The sequence below is a fragment of the Perca fluviatilis genome, chromosome 15 (genome assembly GCF_010015445.1).
Source record: "Perca fluviatilis chromosome 15, GENO_Pfluv_1.0, whole genome shotgun sequence".
In the NCBI taxonomy this organism is placed as follows: Eukaryota; Metazoa; Chordata; class Actinopteri; order Perciformes; family Percidae; genus Perca; species Perca fluviatilis.
This window is the reverse complement of record NC_053126.1, coordinates 26,110,258-26,130,103: the sequence shown is the minus strand read 5'-3', so window position 1 is coordinate 26,130,103 and position 19,846 is coordinate 26,110,258. Positions and strand designations below refer to the sequence as shown.

General features: G+C 37.7%; 1 protein-coding gene across 1 annotated transcript; it reads right to left on the bottom strand.

Moving 5' to 3' along the window:
- Positions 1-14,669: 14,669 nt before the first annotated feature.
- LOC120575029 (ferritin, middle subunit) lies at positions 14,670-16,945 on the bottom strand. Its single transcript, XM_039825613.1, has 4 exons — positions 16,631-16,945; positions 15,980-16,126; positions 15,241-15,366; positions 14,670-15,122 (listed from the first exon to the last, which is right to left on the bottom strand). The coding sequence occupies exons 1-4, from the start codon at positions 16,730-16,732 to the stop codon at positions 14,967-14,969; spliced, it is 531 nt and encodes a 176-aa protein (XP_039681547.1). The 5' UTR covers positions 16,733-16,945; the 3' UTR covers positions 14,670-14,966.
- Positions 16,946-19,846: the final 2,901 nt, after the last annotated feature.

Sequence of the window (19,846 nt, the reverse complement as noted above, 5' to 3'; positions counted from 1 at the left end):
CTTAAAAAGACACTGTAGTTTGGTGAGAAAGTCATAGTATAGTATGTCAAAAAAGTCATGAAAAGGTCATAGCATATAATGTTGAAAAAGTCATTAAAAGTCATAGTATAGTATGTTGAACAAAGTCATAAAAGGTTATAGCATGTCGAAAAAAAAGCCATAATAAGGCATAGTATAGAATGGCGAAAAAAAAACATTAGAAAGTCATAGCATAGCATGTTGAAAAAGTCATAGTATAGTATGTCGAAAAAGACATAGTATAGTATGTCAAAAAAGTCATAAAAAGGTCAGTAAAGCATGTCGAAAAAGTCTTAATTTATAGTATGTCAAAAAAGTAAAAAGGCATTGTATAGCATGATGAAAAAAGTCATTAAAAAGTCATAACATAGCATGTTGAAAAAGTCATAAAAAAGTCATAGTGTATGTATGTTGATAAAGGTCATAGTATTTTATATTGAAAAAGTCTAAAAAAGTCATAGTATAGTATGTCAAACAAAGGCATAAAAGGTTATAGTAAAGCAAGTCGAAAAAAGTCATAAAAAGGCATAGTAAAGCAAGTCGAAAAAAGTCAAAAAGTGGTCATAGTATAGTATGTCGAAAAAATTTATCAAAAGGTCATAGTATAGTATGTTGAAAAAGTCATAAAAAGGTCATAATATAGCATGTTGAAATAAAAAGGCATCATGTCAGCAAGAGGCAGAACGAGGGCATAGTATAGTTGTTATGGGCCAGCTCTGTTTTCCCTGTCCCTACCTGTTTTCCTCTTCCCTTTTTCCCTGTGTTTGTTGTCTGTGTCTGTCTCCACCTGCTGTGGCAGTTCTCTCAGAGGATCTAGGTCAAGGGGCGTGGCCTCATTCCATCAATCAACCAGCAGTTATCTACCTGTTCACCTCTCCAGCGCCAGTTCGTTTCTACATTACCAGTGGTAACTTGGCTCCGCAAACCTACCAGTGATTTCTGCTCCTACTCTCTGCATTCTAGTTGTTGTTGTGCCTAAGTTAACTTGTCTCTCCTCTGATCAGATCACCTGCTGCCTTCCTGCCGCTCCCACGCTGTGACCTGCTCGTCTGCTGCCTGCTCATCATGCCACTCAGCTCCCAATCCCTGTCTGAAGCTGCTCTATCCTGAACTGTTCCTCTCTGCTTAACACCGGCGGCTGTGTAAATAAACACCTTAACTGACCCTCTCTGTCCATGTGATTGTCTCTGAGCCTGAGTCATACAACCGGAGCTCAACAATAGTATGTCTAAAAAAGTAATGCAAAGGGCATAACATAACATGTTGAAAAAGTCATAAAAAGTCTTAGTAAATAATGTCAAACAAAGTCATAAAAGGGTTATAGTATAGCATGTCGAAAAAAAAGGCATAGTATAGCATGGCGGAAAAAAAAACCATTAGAAAGTCATAGTATAGTATGTTGAAAAAGTCATAAAAAGACATAGTACAGTATGTGGAAAAAGTCATAAAAATGTCAGTAAAACATGTTGAAAAAGTCTTAATATATAGTAAGTCGAAAAAAATCAGGAAAAAGTCATAACATAGCATGTTGAAAAGGTCATAGTATAGTATGTCGAATAAAGTCATAACAAAGTTATTGTATAGTACACCAGCACCTACCTTGGACCCTCCTCTCTCCATCCCTCCAGACCTCCCGACCCCTCCTCCACACTTCCTCCTCTCCCAGTTTAACCCAGTCACTCCTCCTGAAATCTCCAAACTCATCAGCTCTTCCAAACCCACTACCTGCTCCCTTGACCCCCTCCCTACTCCACTTCTGAAGTCCTGCCTCCCGGTCCTATGCCCCTACCTCACTAACCTCTTCAACTCCTCACTGTCCCTTGGAACTGTCCCCTCTGCTTTCAAAACTGCCGCTGTCACCCCAATCCTTAAAAAACCTGGTCTGGATCCCTCCTCTCTCAACAACTACCGCCCAATATCCAACCTCCCCTTTCTGTCTAAAACCCTGGAACGCATAGTACGCCTCCACAACTACAAACCCATCTTCATGCCAATAACCTATTCGAACCTCTTCCAATCTGGTTTTCGCCCCTACACAGCACAGAAACCGCGCTCTCCTCAAAGTCCTCAACGACTTCCTCACCTTTGCTGACACCGGTTCCCTCAACATCCTCATCCTCCTCGACCTGAGTGCAGCCTTCGATACTGTGAGCCATAACATCCTGCTCACCAGACTCAAAGACCTCGGTATCGACGGTACTGCACTCAGCTGGCTCCACTCCTACCTTTCCAACAGATCCCATTTCATCTCTCTCCACAACCACACCTCTTCCACAGCCACAGTCACTCAAGGTGTTCCCCAAGGCTCTGTACTTGGCCCCCTCCTCTTCATCATCTACATCCTCCCTCTTGGTCAGATACTCCGCCACTTCAACCTGGACTTCCACTGCTATGCTGACGACACCCAGATCTACCTCAGCACCAAATCCCCCCACAATCCTCCCCTCTCCCACATCAACTCCTGTCTGTCAGCTATTAAAACCTGGATGCAACACAACTTCCTCAAACTCAACAGCGATAAAACAGAATTCCTCCTCATAGGCTCCAAATCCACACTCAGCAAAATCAATGACCAAACTCTCACCATCGACGGCACCATTGTCTCCCCATCTCCCCAGGCCCGCAACCTTGGCGTTATCTTTGATTCCACCCTCTCCCTTGACCCTCACATCCGTCAAGTCATTAAAACCTCCTTCTTTCACCTCCGCAACATCGCCAAAATCAGACCCTCTCTCACACCCCCCGCTGCTGAAAGACTCATTCACGCCTTCATCTCCTCCCGACTGGACTACTGCAACTCACTTCTCCTCGGCATCAGCTCTACCAACATCAACCGACTCCAACTGGTCCAGAACTCAGCCGCCCGCCTCATTACCTGCTCCAAATCCTGGCACCACATCACTCCAGTCCTAAAACAACTCCACTGGCTTCCCATTTCCCACCGGATCACCTACAAAATCCTGGTCCTCACCTATAAAGCCCTCCACCATCTGGCCCCCTCATACCTCACTGACCTCCTCTCCCCTTACCAACCCTCACGGTCCCTCAGATCCACCTCAGCCGGTCTCCTCTCCATCCAAAAGTCCAACCTGCGCTGTTTTGGGGACAGAGCCTTCTCCAGAGCAGCTCCCAGGCTCTGGAACTCCCTCCCCCAAGAGATCCGCACCTCTGAGTCCCTCACCATCTTCCAGTCCCGCCTCAAGACCCATCTCTTCACCTCAGCCTACCCATAGTCCACCTGCCCCCCTCCCTTTTTCATCTGTATCTTGTTTTGTTCTACTTGTTTTGTTTGCTCGTTTTGTTATGTTTTTATAATCTACCCTGCCCTGTAAAGCGACTTTGAGTACATGAAAAGCGCTATATAAATTCAATTTATTATTATTATTATTAGTATACTATGCCGAAAAACGTCATGCAAAGGTCATACCATAGCATGTTGAAAAAGTCATAGTATAGTATGTCGAAAAAGTTATAGCATAGTATGTAAGTAATAAAGAAGTCAGTAAAGCATGTCGAAAAAGTCTTAATTTATAGTATGTCAAAAAAGTAAATAAAACGTCATAGTAAATTATGTCAAAAAATATGTCATAAAAGGTTAAATTGCATGTCGAAAAAACAGCCATAAAAAGGCATAGTATAGCATGGCGGAAAAAAAAACATTAGAAAGTCATAGTATAGTATGTTGAAAAAGTCATAAAAAAGTCTTAGTATAGCATGTCAAAAAAGTCTCAATAGTATGTTGAAATAAGTCATAAGAAAGTCATAGAATAGTATGTTGAAAAAAGTCATAGTATTTTATGTTGAAAAAAGTCATAGTATAGTATGTTGAAAAAGTCTTAAAAAGACATTGTAGTTTGGTGAAAAAGTCATAGTATAGTATGTCGATTGAAGTCATAAAAAGGTCATAGTATAGCATGTTGAAAAAAGTCATAAAAAGTCATAGTATACTATGTCAAACAAAGTCATAAAAGGTTAAAGTATGTCATGTTGAAAAAAGTCATAAAAAGGCATAGTAAAGCATGTTGAAAAAAGTCAGAAAGAGGTCATAGTATAGCATGTCGAAAAAAGAAATCAAAAAGTCATAGTGTAGTATGTTGAAAAAAGTCATAAAATAGTCATAGTATTGTACACGTATGTCGAAAAAAGTCATAAAAAGGTCATAGTATTGTATATTGAAAAAGTCATAAAAAGTCAGTAAAGCATGTTGAAAAAGTCTTAATATATAGTATGTCGAGAAAAGGCAGTGTATAGCATGAAAAAGTCATAACAGCATGTTGAAAACGTCAGTGTTTGTATGTTGAAAAAGGTCATAGTATTTTATGTTGAAAAAGTCTTAAAAAGTCATAGTATCATATGTCAAACAAAGGCATAAGAAAGTCATAGTATAGTATGTCGAAAAAAAGTCATAGTATATCATATATCATGTCGATAAAAGTCATAAAAAGACATAGTAAAGCAAGTCAAAAAAATAAATCAAAAGGTCATAGTATAGCATGTTGAAAAAGTCTTAAAAATACATATTGTATTTTGTTGAAAAAGTCATAGTATAGTATGTTGATTGAAGTCATAAAAAGGTCATAGTATAGCATGTTGAAAAAAGTCATAAAAAAGGTATAGTAGTGCATGTCAAAAAATGTCAGAACGAGAGCACAGTATAGTATGTCTAAAAAAGGTAATGCAAAGGTCATAACATAGCATGTTGAAAAAGTCATAGTATAGTATGTCAAAAAAAGTCATTAAAAGGTCATAGCATAGAATGTGAAAAAGTCATAAAAAGTCATAGTCGAGCATGGCGAAAATAAAACATTACTTTAGTAGTATAGTATGTCAAACAAAGTCATAAAAGGTTATAGTATAGCATGAAAAGTCATAAAAAGTCAATAAAGCATGTCAAAAAAGTCTTAATATATAGTATGTCAAAAAGTAATAAAAAAGGCATTGTATAGCATGATGAAAAAAGTTATTAAAACGTCATAACATAGCATGTTGAAAAAGTCATAGTATAGCATGTCGAAAAAAGGTCATAGTATATCGTGTCAAATACGTGTTATTAAAAAAGTCATAGTGTTTCTATAAGCCGAGTGAACATAGGTATTTTATGTTGAAAAAAGTCTTAAAAGTCATAGTATAAGGCGTCAAACAAAGTCATAAAAGGGCGGTATAATGTGCAAATAGTATAAGATCATAAAGCATGCCTAATAAAAGTCAAAAAGAGGGCATAGTAAAGCAAAGTGGCACATAAATCAAAAAGGTCATAGTAAATAATAGACATGTTGAAAAGTCTTAAAATACAAAAATTGTATTTTGTTGAAAAAGTCATAGTATAGTATGTCTATTGAAGTCATAAAAAGGTCATAGTATAGCATGTTGAAAAAAGTCATAAAAGGCATAGCAGAGCATGTCAGCAAAAGGCAGAACGAGGGCATAGTATAGTATGTCTAAAAAAGTAATGCAAAGGTCATAACATAACATGTTGAAAAAGTCATAGTATAGTATGTCGAAAAAAGTAATGAAAAGGTCATAGCATAAAATGTGAAAAAGTCATAAAAAGTCATAGTATAGTATGGTCTAAAATGGAAAACGATTACCTTAGTAGGCATTAGCATGGCTCAAACAAAGTTCATAGGCAAAGAGAAGAAGCATGAAAAGCCCATAAAAAAGTCAACACAGCTATTGCCCAAAAAGTCCATTTGAGGTCAAAAGAATAAAATATGATGAAAAGCTGTTGTTTAAACTATAGAGTTAGTGAGATGGAGCTGAATGCTCATAGTGAGCAGCCTGGTCAGAGAGCATCAGTGGAAGAAAAAAAGCTCATAGTGGTTGAAAAAAAGCCTCATAGTATTTTATGTTGGAAAGTCTTAAAGTCAGGTGAGGTCAAATAAATAGGAGACAGCAGAAAAATATAAAAGAAGGAATGAAATGGAGACATAAATGGAAGGATTCAATGATAGCATTAAATAAAAGCCCTAGTGTGTCTACTGAATTAGACCTTGTCGAAAGTCTGGTGAAGGGTCCAATGAGTCTAAAAATGGGTCCATACAGAAAGGAAGAAAACACAAAAAGTGGTGATGAAAGAAGAGTTGCCCAAATAGCAGAATGAGGGAAAGAAGAGGAGAATTGAAAGAACGTATCTATGAATTGATAACATGTCGAGTGTCAGAAAGAAACGAAAAGGAATTCATGGGAAAAGCAGTGAGCACGGAAGGAGAGAGAAGGAAACTGAGTAAATGGAAAGAATGGAAACAGGAACAGGAATGGAAACAGAAACTATTAGTATGTCTAAACTAGAGATGACAGAAAAACAGAAAGTCTATAAGATAGGATCTTTTTTTCAAGAAGACAGTTGAAAAGTCATGAAAAACATAAGATGAAGACAAGCTGAAAACAGAAGGTTGAAAGTCAAAAAGTCAAGAGACAGGAATGGATAAACAGGAAAGAGAAATGGATGGAAGGGATAGTGGAAGGAAGGAAGGAAATGGAAGGAATGGAATATGTTGAAAAAGTTTTAAAAAGGTATAGAGTTAGCATGCTGGAAAAAAAGAACTGCAAGGTCAGTATAGTATTGTTGAAAGTGTTCATAAAAAGAAATAGCATAGCATTGTGCGCCCATAAAACATAGATAGTACTGACCAAAGAGGTCAAAAATTGGCGGTAATTAGGGATTATTACTGAAAAGTCATGTGCTCATAGCATTTCATCTTGCACCAGGCAGCATGAAAAGCAAAGTCAAGATTATCGTAACTAACTGAAGAGTCGAGTGGTGTCGAAAATATCATTGCCTCGCCACTGGCACATTCGTGACCGTGACAAACTGGTGGAATGTTTATCGACCGGCATTGCTCGCGGTTTTGTGTTTCATTTTTCTGTTCATTCTGGTTCCTGTTTCAACTCCGGCATCTCTGATTGAAAGGTGATCGCAACCATGCACCATAGCACGTCTAAAACATTAAAGTCAAGGGAGTATCACATTGAAAAGCCCACTGAGAGGAGTGGTCAGAATGGCTCAAAAAGTCAAGTGTCTTTAGTATCTAAATAGTATAATGAATAAGTTTACAGAAATAAAAAGTCATAAAAAAGACACAGAATAAGTAGTTGAAAAAAGTCCTTAGTATGGTATGTAAGAAAGTAGTCATGAAATATGGAAATAGAAGAAATGTGAAATGAGTAATAAATGGTAATGGTATGTCAACACAAATGGCATAAAGAATGTCTAAAAAAGTCATAAAAAGGTCATAGTATAGTATGTCAAAAAAAGTCATAAAAAGGCATAGTATAGTATGTCGAAAAAAGTCATAAAAAGGTCATAATATATCATGTCTCAGAAATTCATGAAAAGGTATAGTAAAGCGTGTCGAAAAAAAGTCATAAAAAAGTCAGTGTAGTATTTCGCCTGACGTGGCTTCCGCACGGTGACAGACAATTTTTTTGTTTAATTTCTTCATTCTATAATGCCTGCTGTGTGTTTGGTGTGTTTTGGTTTTCTGTCTGTCTGTGTTGACACCCCCACTGCTGACTCTCCTCACACCTGACACCAATCCCAATCAGCGCACCTACTACTCATCCTGCTTCATTCAACTGCCTTCAAATACCAGCCTGACTTTCCTCTCCCTGCCGGATTGTTGCTTACCACTGAGTATGTGTATAACACCAGCTTTCGAGATTTGTATTTAGTCTAGTTTCTTGTTTTTGTGTTGCTCTGTTTCCTGACGTTACTAACTGGAAGATTTCTGTCCTAGAAATAACCCACCTTCAGATCATCTGCTGCCAATTACCACGGCACGCACTGGAACATCTTTTCTGCAGCTGCACTGAGGAACAGATCCCAGCACCCCTTCTGCCAGCCCAGCCATCTTCGGACCCAGTACCCCTTCTGCCAGCCCAGCCCTCCTCGGACCCAGCACCCCTTCTGCCAGCCCAGCCCTCCTCAGACCCAGCACCCCTTCTGCCAGCCCAGCCCTCCTCAGACCCAGCACCCCCTCTGCCAGCCCAGCCATCTTCGGACCCAGCACCCCTTCTGCCAGCCCAGCCCTCCTCAGACCCAGCACCCCTTCTGCCAGCCCAGCCATCTTCGGACTCAGCACCCCACTGCTAGCCCGGTCACTGCTTCAAATAAATCATTTTTTTTATCACCTACTCCAGTCTGTGCCTGAGTTCTGTCCCCCACTCCTGACAGTCATGAAAGAGTCATTGTGTAGTATGTCGAAAAAAAGTAATAAAGTCATATTATAGTATGTCGAAAAAAGTCATGAAAAAGTCACAGGATTTAATTTCGAAAAAGTGATTAAAAGAATCATAGTATAGTATGTCTAAAAAAGTCATAGTATAGCATGTCAAAAAAAAAAAAAAGTATTGCATAACGAAAAAGTCATAGTATAGAATGTCAAAAAAAAGTCATGTTGAAAAAGTTAAGGAATAGTATGGTGAAAAAAAGTCATAAAAAGTCATAGTATAACATGTTGAAAAAGTCATAAAAGGTCATAGTAAAGCATGTAAAAAAAAGTCAGGAAAAGGTCATAGTATAGTATGTCAAAAAAGTAATCAAAAGGTCATAACAGCATGTTGACAAAGTAATAGTATAGTATGTCTAAAAAAGTCCTAGTATAGCATGTTGAAAAAGTTTTAATATATAAGTATGTCGAAAAAACTCATGAAAAGGTTATAGCATAGTGTTGAAAAAGTCATAAAAAGGCAATAGTATACTATGTCAAACAAAGTCATCGTATATCATATATCATGTCGATAAAAGTCATAAAAAGACCTAGTAAAGCAAGTCGAAAAAAGTAAGAGAGTATAGCATGATGAAAACATAAATCAAAAGGTCATAGTATAGCATGTTGAAAAAGTCTTAAAAATACATAGTGTATTTTGTTGAAGTCATAGTTATTTTGTTGAAGTCATAGTATAGTATGTCGAAAAAAGGAATGTAAAAAAAAAGCCATAAAAAAGGCATAGTATAGCATGGCGAAAACAATAATTAGAAAGTCATAGTATAGAATGTTGAAAAAGTCATAAAAAGTCATAGTATAGCATATCGAAAAAGTCATAGTATAGTATATCGAAAAAAGTCATAAAAAGTCATAGCATAGCATGTCGAAAAAAGGTCATAGCCTAGAATGTTGAAAAAGTCATAAAAAGTCATAGTATACTATGTTGAACAAAGTCATAAAAGGTTATAGCATGTCGAAAAAAAGCCATAAAAAGGCATAGTAAAGCATGGCGAAAAAAAATCATTAGAAAGTCATAGTATTGTATGTTGAAAAAGTCATAAAAAGACATTGTATAGTACGTGGAAAAAGTCATAAAAATGTCATTGTATAGAATGATGAAAAAAGTCATTAAAAAGTCATAACATAGCATGTTGAAAAAGTCATAGTGTAGTATGTCGAAAAAAGGTCATAGTATAGCATGTCGAAAAAGTCTTAAAAAGTCATAGTATAGTATGTCAAACAAAATCATAAAAGGTTATAGTATATCATGTCGAAAGAAGTCATAAAAAGGCATAGTAAAGCAAGTTGAAAAAAGTCAAAAAAAAGAAAAATAAAAAATTAAAAAAAAAAAAAAAAAAAAATAAAAAAAAAAAAAAAAAAAAAAAAAAAAATAAAAAAAAAAAAAAAAAAAAAAAAAAAAAAAAAAAAAAAAAAAAAAAAAAAAAAAAAAAAAAAACTCACATAGCATGTTCAGAGTCATAGTATAGTATGTCGAAAAACGTAATAAAAAGTCATAGTATAGTATGTCGAAAAACGTAATAAAAAGTCATAGTATAGTATGTTAAAAAAGGTAATAAAAAGTCATAGTATAGTGTGTCGAAAAAAGTAATAAAAAAGTCATAGCATAGCATGTCGAAAAAGTCGCAGTATAGTATGCCCAAAAAAGTCATAAGAAAGTCATAGTATAGTACATCGAAAAAAGTCATAAAAACTCATAGTATAGTATGTTGAAAAAAGTCATAAAAAGTCATATGTCGAAAAAGTAGTAGTATAGTACATCGAAAATGCCATAATATGTAGTATGTCAAAAAAAGTAATAAAAAAGCATTGTATACTATGCCGAAAAGCCACGCAAATAGCATGTTCAAAGAGTCATAGTATAGTATGTCGAAAAAAGTCATAAAAAGTCATAGTATAGTATGTTAAAAAAAGTCATAAAAAGTCATAGTATAGTGTGTTAAAAAAGTCATAAAAAGTCATAGTATAGTGTGTTAAAAAAAAGTCACAAAAAAGTCATAGTATAGTGTGTCGAAAAAAATAATAAAAAAGTCATATATAGCATAACAATGGCGCACACACCAGGCACCAGCCACTACTGTTTACTGATAGCTAGCGTTTAACTCAGGCTAATTAATTAGCTAGTAAGGTGCGATTTTTGGCAGCCAGCCTTCCAAAAGAAAGCACAATGAAATTAAATGTTAACCGATCATTAGCCGTTGACCGACAAGCAGGAAACGGAGTCTCAGTTGAGTCTTTTTTTTTTACTTTATTTCAAAAGATAATTTACAGAAATTCAATCAATGCAATATGTAAACAAGTAAAATACAAACATGTGTAAATAATATATGAAAGTGAAAAAGGAAGTAGTCTAAACATAAGAAATAAAGGAAACAAAAGGAGACAGACTTTCAAGAATGTTAAAAATAAAGACAACAGGGGCATTTAAACAAAGAGGTCTGAGTAGATATCAGATGTTAAAATAGCTTTCTTATTGGATACCAACTTAAGAGACTCAAAGTACATGTCAAATTCAACTTGAAATAGTTTGATGCACGGTGTTGAACTAGAAAATTTTGCCTTGTGGATATGGAACTTACCTAATAAAATAAAGAGATTTACAATATTACACAACTTTTTATCTTTACATTCAAAATAGGTAATAATATGTTTCCCTTCAAGTGTGATTGTATGATTTGTTTTAGATACCATATATTCTTCAAAACTTTTCCAGAATGCAATACAGAATGAGCAACCATAAAAAAGATGAGTTAACGACTCTTGTTCTGTTTTACAAAAACTACAGTAGTAATCAACAGGCATGAATTTTGAGACAAATACATTTTTAGGGTATATATTATGTAATATTTTCAAATGTAATTCCCTAACTTTGTTCGTGATACAATATCTAAAGGGAACAAGCCACACCCTGTGCCAGTCAACATCAGTATAATGAGAATTCCAGAAAAATTTCCCACGGGGTGATATTTTCTTTAAATTCAGAAAGCATTTTCTAATGTGCTTATTAGTACAATTACTGCTCATAATATCCATACCGTTTATATAAAGAGTATAATTAAAACCAGTAACTTCATTTTGCTTTTTATAACTTTTCATTAATTCTAATATGCCATTAGGTATAGATTTTGAAAACTGTATTATATTCTTTGAACGTTATTGGGAATGCTTTCTCTCTAAGAAAAGATTCATAATTAAGTAACTGACCATTACAATCAAAAAGATCTTTTACGAAGATAATGTCTCCATTGATCCAATTTTGCAAATAGAGTGACTTGTTGAGTCTCAGTTGAGTCAGTCCACCCGACCGGGAGGCTCTGACGCACTTTCCGCACTCTGTGTCTGCGGACAGCTGTAGGCTTGTGTTGAGGTTTTGTGCATTGTCGGACACATGCGGCCACTTTCCTGAAACCACTCGTGTCACGTAGCTCTCCACAAGCAGAAACAAAGAGGAGCTTAACGCTCCCATGACATGCTGCTTTTTGGATGCTTTTATAAAGGCCTCAGTGGTCCCCTAATACTGTATCTGAAGTCTCTTTCCCGAAATTCAGCCTTGGTACAAGAGCCAGTCCCACAATGAGCTTTCCTTAGTATGTGCCATTTCTGTCTGTAGCTATTGAGGAGGAGAGAGGGGGGGGGCAAGGTGAAGAGTGGGGGTGTGGCCTTGACCAACTGGCACTTTGCTCGTTTCAAAGCCATTGTCAAAGTGTTTTGTAGCTGTGAGGTGCCCACACTTGAAAAGGACCAGACTTGGGATTTCACTCAGAAGAATGTTTATTCTTTTCCTTTTATTAGTTGATACAATGATGCAATAGGATCAGGAAACAGGTGAAAACCTTTAAATAAATAAAGAAAAAGAAACAGCATTAGACAAACCGGCATTTTTAAAACCACATAAAAGATCAAATGCACTCTACAGGCAACACAGCTTGGTTTTACCCTAGAAACTATCAATCTAAGCATTTAGTGTTTTAACATTCCCTCCCCTTTAAACCATGCAGTCATCAATTACTCTCAACTTTATCTCCAACATTAACACATGTAACATTAACACATTTCCCTCATTTAACACCAAACAGACACCCAAACAACTAAACAAACAAACGGATCAATCAGACAAAATGATCCAAAAATGAGAGTCTGTGAAACAAGATTCCAAATGAGCTTACCGCTAGCCCGTCACGATCAAAAGTCCCAGTTCCTCACAGTAAAAGAGTTTGTACCTCTGCCGTCCACTTTGCCCGTCTTCCCCTCACAGTGAACTAATGCCTATTTGAGCCACTGACTAAGCAAGAGCTCCTAATTACCTTAATTCAGTTCACCTGGTTGAGCCTGCACCAGAGTGCGCGCACAGCCACTAGAGGGCTGTTATGCAGAGCACGCTCAGGGGAGGCGGCATGCAGCAGACAGAAATGACAGGTACACAGAAGACAGCCACACCTCCGCCAGATTAGCGCGACAGCCATGATGTCTCTCTCTCTCTCTCATGGGTGGGCCAAATTCTCTGGGCGGGCAAAGCAGAGAAAGGGGAGGTAATCTTGCTCCTTATGACCTCATAAGGAGCAAGATTCCAGATCGGCCCATCTGAGCTTTCATTTTCTCAAAGACAGAGCAGGATACCCAGGGCTCGGTTTACACCTATCGCTATTTCTAGACACTGGGGGACCATAGGCAGGCTGGGGGATGCCATGGGACCTTTAAAATGCAACGTGCAGGTTCAAAGTTAGGACTAAGAAGTTAATTAGCAGTGAAGAAATAGATAGCCTATTTACATTTGTATCACGCAAAAGACGTATTTTTAAAACTTTATACAAAAATTTTTCAAAAAACGCAGTGTCCGTCGTCAAATCACAAAACAAATTAAAATATCGTTCATTTATCGTTATCGAGGTAAAATGAGCAATTAATCGTGATTTTCATTTCAGGTCATATTGTGCAGCCCTAGTGTAGCCTACAACAACCCATAAAATCCCTTTGTTTTGTATGCCCCATTTAGTATGCCCCATTTTTGTTTTGTTGCTGCAGACATGCTGCAACAACAGATTAATGCTTAAAATATAATTTATTTCAATAAACACTCTCCACGGAAAATAACGTGACATAACGAAAGTTAGTAAATCAGTCTCTACATAGAAGGCGATTCAGTATTTGCTGTCCACAGCTGCTTTATATCGGATAAAACGTTTCTGAGCGCGGTGCCGTTACGCACGTACACACCCTTACACACATCAGACTGCTCGGTTATAAGTCCATATTCTGCTTGTTTACGAAGGTGTCCAGTTACCCCGGCTCGTCACAGCCTCTTTTCCAAATTTGTCTTAAGCAAAAGTAGAAACACGTAGTGAAAACGCTGTTGTGTAACATGAATTACCATGTAGCCTACATGTACGAGCTGAAATACATTATTAGTAATGACCACACCAGCGGATCTACAGAATATTCACCTTCACCACAGCCCGTTAGCATGTGAAGGTGTGAATTATGTTGCACATAAACAAATTAGAAGGCGAGCATGGAGACTCCCTACAGTCTGTGGCCTAACCACCCTGTGCTGGGCATTTATTACTGTATTAAAACTAATACTAAGGGTGCAACATTGTCAAATGATGCATGCAATGCATCTTTTTTCAGCCGAGCCTTTCTTGCTGCAAACACAAGCACAGCAATTTAACGTTTTACCTGATTTTATCTCACCAAATTTTTTTTTTTTGCCGTTTTGTGAAATGCTTTCATGTTTTGACCTTCAGGGCCACCGTAGTACGGTATGTTGAAAAAAAGTCATGAAAATGTCATAACATAGCATGTTGAAATAGTCTTAGTATAGTATGTCAAAAGAAGTGGTATAGTAGGTTGGAAAAAATAAAATAAAGTCATTAAAATGTCATTATAGTGCACGTGTCAAACTCAAGGCCCGAGGGGCCAAATCCGGCCCCTTGCAACTTTCAAGCTGGTTTAGGTTCAGAGAAGATTTTGGCCTGACTAGTTGTGCACCACACTAAAAGTCAGGAAACTATTTCTCATACAGTTATGAGACACTACTCTCCAGAATGAGTTTTAATATTCAGGCTGCGAGTCAGCCACTTTGTATTCCATTAGTTTGGTTGACTTGCTAAATTCTATGATGGCTATGAAACCTTTTGGCTGACTTTGTCAACTAAACTGGGAGAAAGCTATGAGATGCAAGACAAAGTGAATTTACTATCAAATGAAAGCATATCAATGAACTCAACTTGTCTGGCCCCTTACAGAAATTGTCATTCCCAGTGTGGCCCTTAATGAAATTTAGTGCGACACCCCTGGTATAGCAAGTCAAAAAAAGTCACATTATAGCGTCCCAAGAAAAACAAAAAAAATAAAGTTTAATGCAATGTGTCAATAGCCATTAAATAAAGTGAACCGTCATGAAACCGATGCAGACAGACTCCAAAATCCAGCTCAAAAAGTTTTATTCACATTAAGAACAGATCAGAAACTTCAGTCAGAATGTCAACAGGAGGCTTATACATAGGTGATAAGGGCAAAGCCATAACCTGATGAACACCCATCTTTCCACCTGACATTTAACAGCAAGACCAACAGAACATATGAGAATGCATCAACTTATAGGTTTAACAAGATTAGAGGTTACACTCCGAACAGCTGAAGCAGAAGAATGAGTTTAGTTTAAAGCCAGTGTTTAGTGTGTCATTGACATTTTCACTCCAGGCTCTCAGGACTAGGAGGAGTTTAGCTCTTGCTCTCAAGGGTGTGCTTGTCAAACAGGTACTCCGCCATCTTGTTGTTTTGGGCGTCCATGCGGGTGAGGTTGGTAATGTAGTCACCCAGCTTCTTGATGGCCTCCACCTGCTCGTTCAGGTAGTGAGTCTCCAGGAAGTCACAAAGCTGAGGATAGGAGGAGAGAGCGTTAACTACACATAATAAATCCCAGAGCACATGAGTTTGTAGTTTACCCAGGACCCTCTTTTATAAACCCATTAGCATTAATAATATTCATACTTACATGAGGGTCTACATGTTCATTGGCCACTTTGTGCAAGTCCAGCAGAGCTTGGTTGACCTTCTTCTCCAGCTGCAGGGCGCACTGCATGGCCTCCAGCCCGCTCCCCCACTCATCACGCTCCGGTTTCTACAGAAGAAAAGACATTCAATTATAGCGGACTGAACAGTCATTACATTAAGCCTTGTGTACACAGAGCACAATGACCAGAGTCAGTTTCTACACCAGCGCTACTACTACTACACTTCAGCCTCTGTTTTCATAACCTCAGGAGGCAATTACGGACGGAGTAGGGCTGTGTAATTAATGTTTTTAAATTGAAATGTCTGCGCCTAACGATGACAAGAGTAGTTGAGGGTTAAAAAGAAAAAAAAAAAGTGCAAATTAAGTTTTGCAAGTGAAAAGAACAATGAAGTTCCAAGTGCAAAGTATTAAGGGAAAAATCACAGTTCTAGCAGTTTCCACGGTTTTACAGTTTATACAATTCAATAATTGCAATATTTCCAAAGGTCAATGAGTAGTTTGTTAAATTGCTGCGATTTCAATATCGTCCAAAATAATTGAGACGGATTCCCGATCGAGCAGCCCTATTATTGAGGAAATTATAATTCAGGCTTAGCAAGCATGGAGCTGAAGGATATCAATATAGTATCAAACCCGTGCAATAGAAAGTCTTCTAGAATTTAAGAAGCGGCAAGTGAGTAACCCTAAATGAAGGACCAGTTGTCTGGTCTGTACGGACCTTGATGTCCTGGAGGAAGATGCGTCCTCCTCTCTTGTTCTGGAAGGACAGCAGCTTCTCGGCGTGCTCCCTCTCCTCGTCGCTGTTCTCCTTGAAGAAGTGGGCAAAGCCTGGAAGGGCCACATCGTCACGGGAGAAGTAAAAGGCCTGTGGACAAGGGACAAGAGAGGCAGGTTAAAAACTGTGATTACTGTAGCAGACAACACCCATGATTTAAAAATAAAGGTTGTGATAAACGGTAGTTATGCTTATGCACCCAGGCTGTGTTCAGGGCACATCAGTCATGGGGATTTTCTAAAGTCTACAGAGGAGTTGGACTATCATGCGGTTAAAAACAAAACAAGCAGCGTAAACATGACACAGCATTTTTGACTCAATGGAGGTGGGTGGGGACTAATACACTCCTTATCTGGCAGGATAAACAACCGAGAAATTAAGGAAACAGCAAGCTACTATTGAAATGCGGCAATACTTCTATGCACAACATGCAATTAACAAAAACGTAAATTTATTTGACATTTCTGCTTTTAACACGAATAACGTCAGTCACCCAGTGCGGGTGGAGAATAAACTATCAAGAAATCACAATAGAAGCATAACGTTAGCATATGTAACGTTACTATGAAAAAAAGAAAGCGTTGGGTTTCTCACCATGGAAGTGTAGGTGTAGGAGGCATACATCTCCATGTTGACCATCCGGTTGATGGCGGCCTCGCAGTCGCGGTGGTAGTTCTGACGCACTTGAGACTCCATTTTTCGCTGGCGTTTTCTTTTGTTTTTCTTAACAAAACGGTACAAAAATAAAGCTTTACGTCGACTTTTCCAGTATTGTTCAAGTAGCAGAGGTTCTTTGTGTCCAGAATGCAGAAGTAATAAGCGGGACGAAGAAAGAAGCTCCGTTCAAACACTGTTGAAGCAAGAACTCCTAATGGCTTTCTTCCCGGTTGTGAGATGGAGTGAAGAGAGTCTCTCCTTGTATTTATACCCCACGGCTGACCACGTGACAGACGTAACGTCACTCAGTGCCTTTCCACCTGTCACTGAGCTCAGAGATCACATGACGGACTAGTGAGGTTGCATTTTACCAAAGAACTTCAAAGAACTTCTAATATATTACTCACCTCTTCATGGAAATCTAGGTTTCATGTTTCACTTATTTATGACCTGCTGACAGCTGGTCTCCTGCAATGACGAAGCACTTTTGCTATCTCAAAAGACAATAAACTGCATTATATTGGAATTGAATTTCAAATACAGAATAGCTTTAGTGTGTAAAGGTGAATTGTGAAGTTGGCATTTCCCTTTATTGCACATAAAATTGTACATAAAAATAAAACTATAGGAAAGAGTAATTGTAGCCTTTACTTCTACATACAGAAATAGTCTTCTTCCGTTATTGTATAAACTGCAATACATCAGGCCATATTAAAATAGAAATTGTGTCCAAACTGTTATGTTAAAACAGGTGAATGCAAGGATTTGCAACTGCTAGTGACAAACATCATGGAGTCAGAAACACTGCAGAATATCTTCTAGTAATTGCTTATCAAATAATTTGTTTTCATGCAGTTATAGTGTTCTTGAAATGTTTAGGGAGATTGCACTTCTGGTCTTGCCTTTTTTTTCTATAACCTGACCTAGCACTGGCTAATACTTCCCATACTTTTAGGTAATCTATAGACCTTTGTTAGTTTCATTGAAATTAACTTTGACCCTTTACAGTCAGCTACCATAAACTAAACTTGCTTTACCTTGTGAATACACCAAGATATCTAAAAACTGCTGATAATGTGTTTTCAACTAAGATGGATTTAATTGCATTACTCAATACCACAGAGTGTAGCGAGACACTACTGAGTCTGAAAAGCCTGAGACGTCCTATCATAGCCGAAACAACATGGGGACCAAGAAAATGCTGCGTTTGCATTTGGTCTCCGAACACAGTTGCCTTTGTTTTAGCAAAACGTGGGCTTCTAAAAGAGGCGCAATCCTGTTGAGATGGGACTTTTTTATGAAACAAAAAGATTGCAACAGGAATCCGGAGTGTAATTCCCACTGGTGTATACAGTCTTACTAACTTAACTGATATGGTAAATACATGGAGGGAAAGACACATGTGAAAAATAGCATTTTATCCTTGTGGGTTTCCTCTCATGTCGATTGAAATAATAATCATTATAATACATTTTATTTATATAGCGCTTCTCATGGTAGTCAAAGACACTTTACAATACAACCAGCACATTAAGCCCATTAAAAGCAGGTGAAATAGAATCAGCAGGGCTGACTGTATCTGTCTGAATATAGTATGTGTGTATATGTTTCAGCTCTGGTAGACTGTCCTGGGTGTCCTCTGCCCCCCTGCACAATGCATGCTGGGATAGGCTCCAGACCCCCTGTGACCATGAAGAGGATAAGTGGTGTAGAAAGTGGATGGATGGGACAATTACAATAAAAAGGTCAAGTGTGCCATAGATGCTCATCACCATAATGAGGCTTTGGATTTAAACATCAACTGATACTTATTATAATGTGCGAATTTGATAAGTGGCATGAAAAGGATGGATTGGAAGATAATGTTAATTAGACTAATTTGCCAATCACAGCAAACTGTATGTCTTAAAAAAAAAATTCTGCATGCACAGCCAAACATATCTGGTTCTAAAAAGAGTTACAAAATTTTGATTTGGGTTGAGGTTTGTCCTCATATAAACCTGAATGTTTTGTCTGCACCTTTAAGACAGCATAATATTATCAGGCTATAATTAACTGATAGAACAACAGTGCAAGTGGAAAACTACTGGCAAGTAGTTTTCCACTTGCATGGTGCCACAGGTGGACGTTAAAGGCGTGTCAGGACAAGTGCTAGGTTCAGCACCTGAGCCTAACACAAGAACAATGGTTTAGTTTACATGACACTACACCCCGTATCCTACTCTGTATCCTGATACCTAACTTCCCAAAGTTCAAATGTAATCTTACCTGGACTGCTAATTTAATTTTGTTGGTAAAGGTAACTGCTTATATCAAAACCACAACCAAAGTACACACACAAATGTAGACGTACAAAATCTAAAACACAGTTTAAGTGTTAGTGTGAAATACGTACATTTGTGTGAAATTGTGGTAGTTATGTATCAGTTAAACTATAGTAAGAATGTTTGCATAAATCCATCGTCTTAGGTCTTAAAATAGTTGCTTCCGTTAAGTTTAATGTCTCATTTTGCACACAGTAAGTGTGGGCGCCATGAGGGCGAGCGATATCTACCACTAAAAGAAACACTTCAGCAGGTTTGTTTCTGCTGAAACATGGGACCAAGAGTAAAGAAAACATCATACACACCTTTCATTTGACCAATATTCCACAGTAACAAATGGATTTCAAGTGTTAAATTCGCATTTCGATATAGTTGCTAATAGTTAGCACAGTATCCAAAATTACTTAACATCATTGCTACATTCCAGCTGTCTGTGTAGTTATTTTTTTTTACGATGACTGGCCAATTACGTGACACATTTCTTTTTTTCTTTTTTTTTGAGGAATGGCACTAGTTGTATCAACACGTGTTAATCTGGATAAGATGTAGTGTGGTTGGTATGGCTGCAGTCCAAAGAACCACCCTTTTCATTTGAAAAACAGCATGAATATTTATTAACTTCCATGAACAGCTGAACTACTTTGCTGTCATCCTATCTGATATGATACCATTGCACCTTTCTGCATTTTTTCCACACCGCTCCTTTAAACATGCTACAATCTAACTTTACTGTAAGGGCACACTATTGATATCTTCCTTTGTATTTTTGTAGTATGTATGTGTGCGTGGATGTCATATGTCTGTGTGCCTATGTGTATGTATGATGTGT

Excerpts from the sequence above, each read along its gene's own strand:
- LOC120575029 (XM_039825613.1), bottom strand. The coding sequence starts at position 16,732 with ATGGAGTCTCAAGTGCGTCAGAACTACCACCGCGACTGCGAGGCCGCC. Across the intron at positions 16,127-16,630 it reads CCTACACCTACACTTCCATG|GCCTTTTACTTCTCCCGTGA; the intron begins GTGAGAAACCCA and ends CCTTGTCCACAG. Across the intron at positions 15,123-15,240 it reads ATGAACATGTAGACCCTCAT|CTTTGTGACTTCCTGGAGAC; the intron begins GTAAGTATGAAT and ends TCCTATCCTCAG.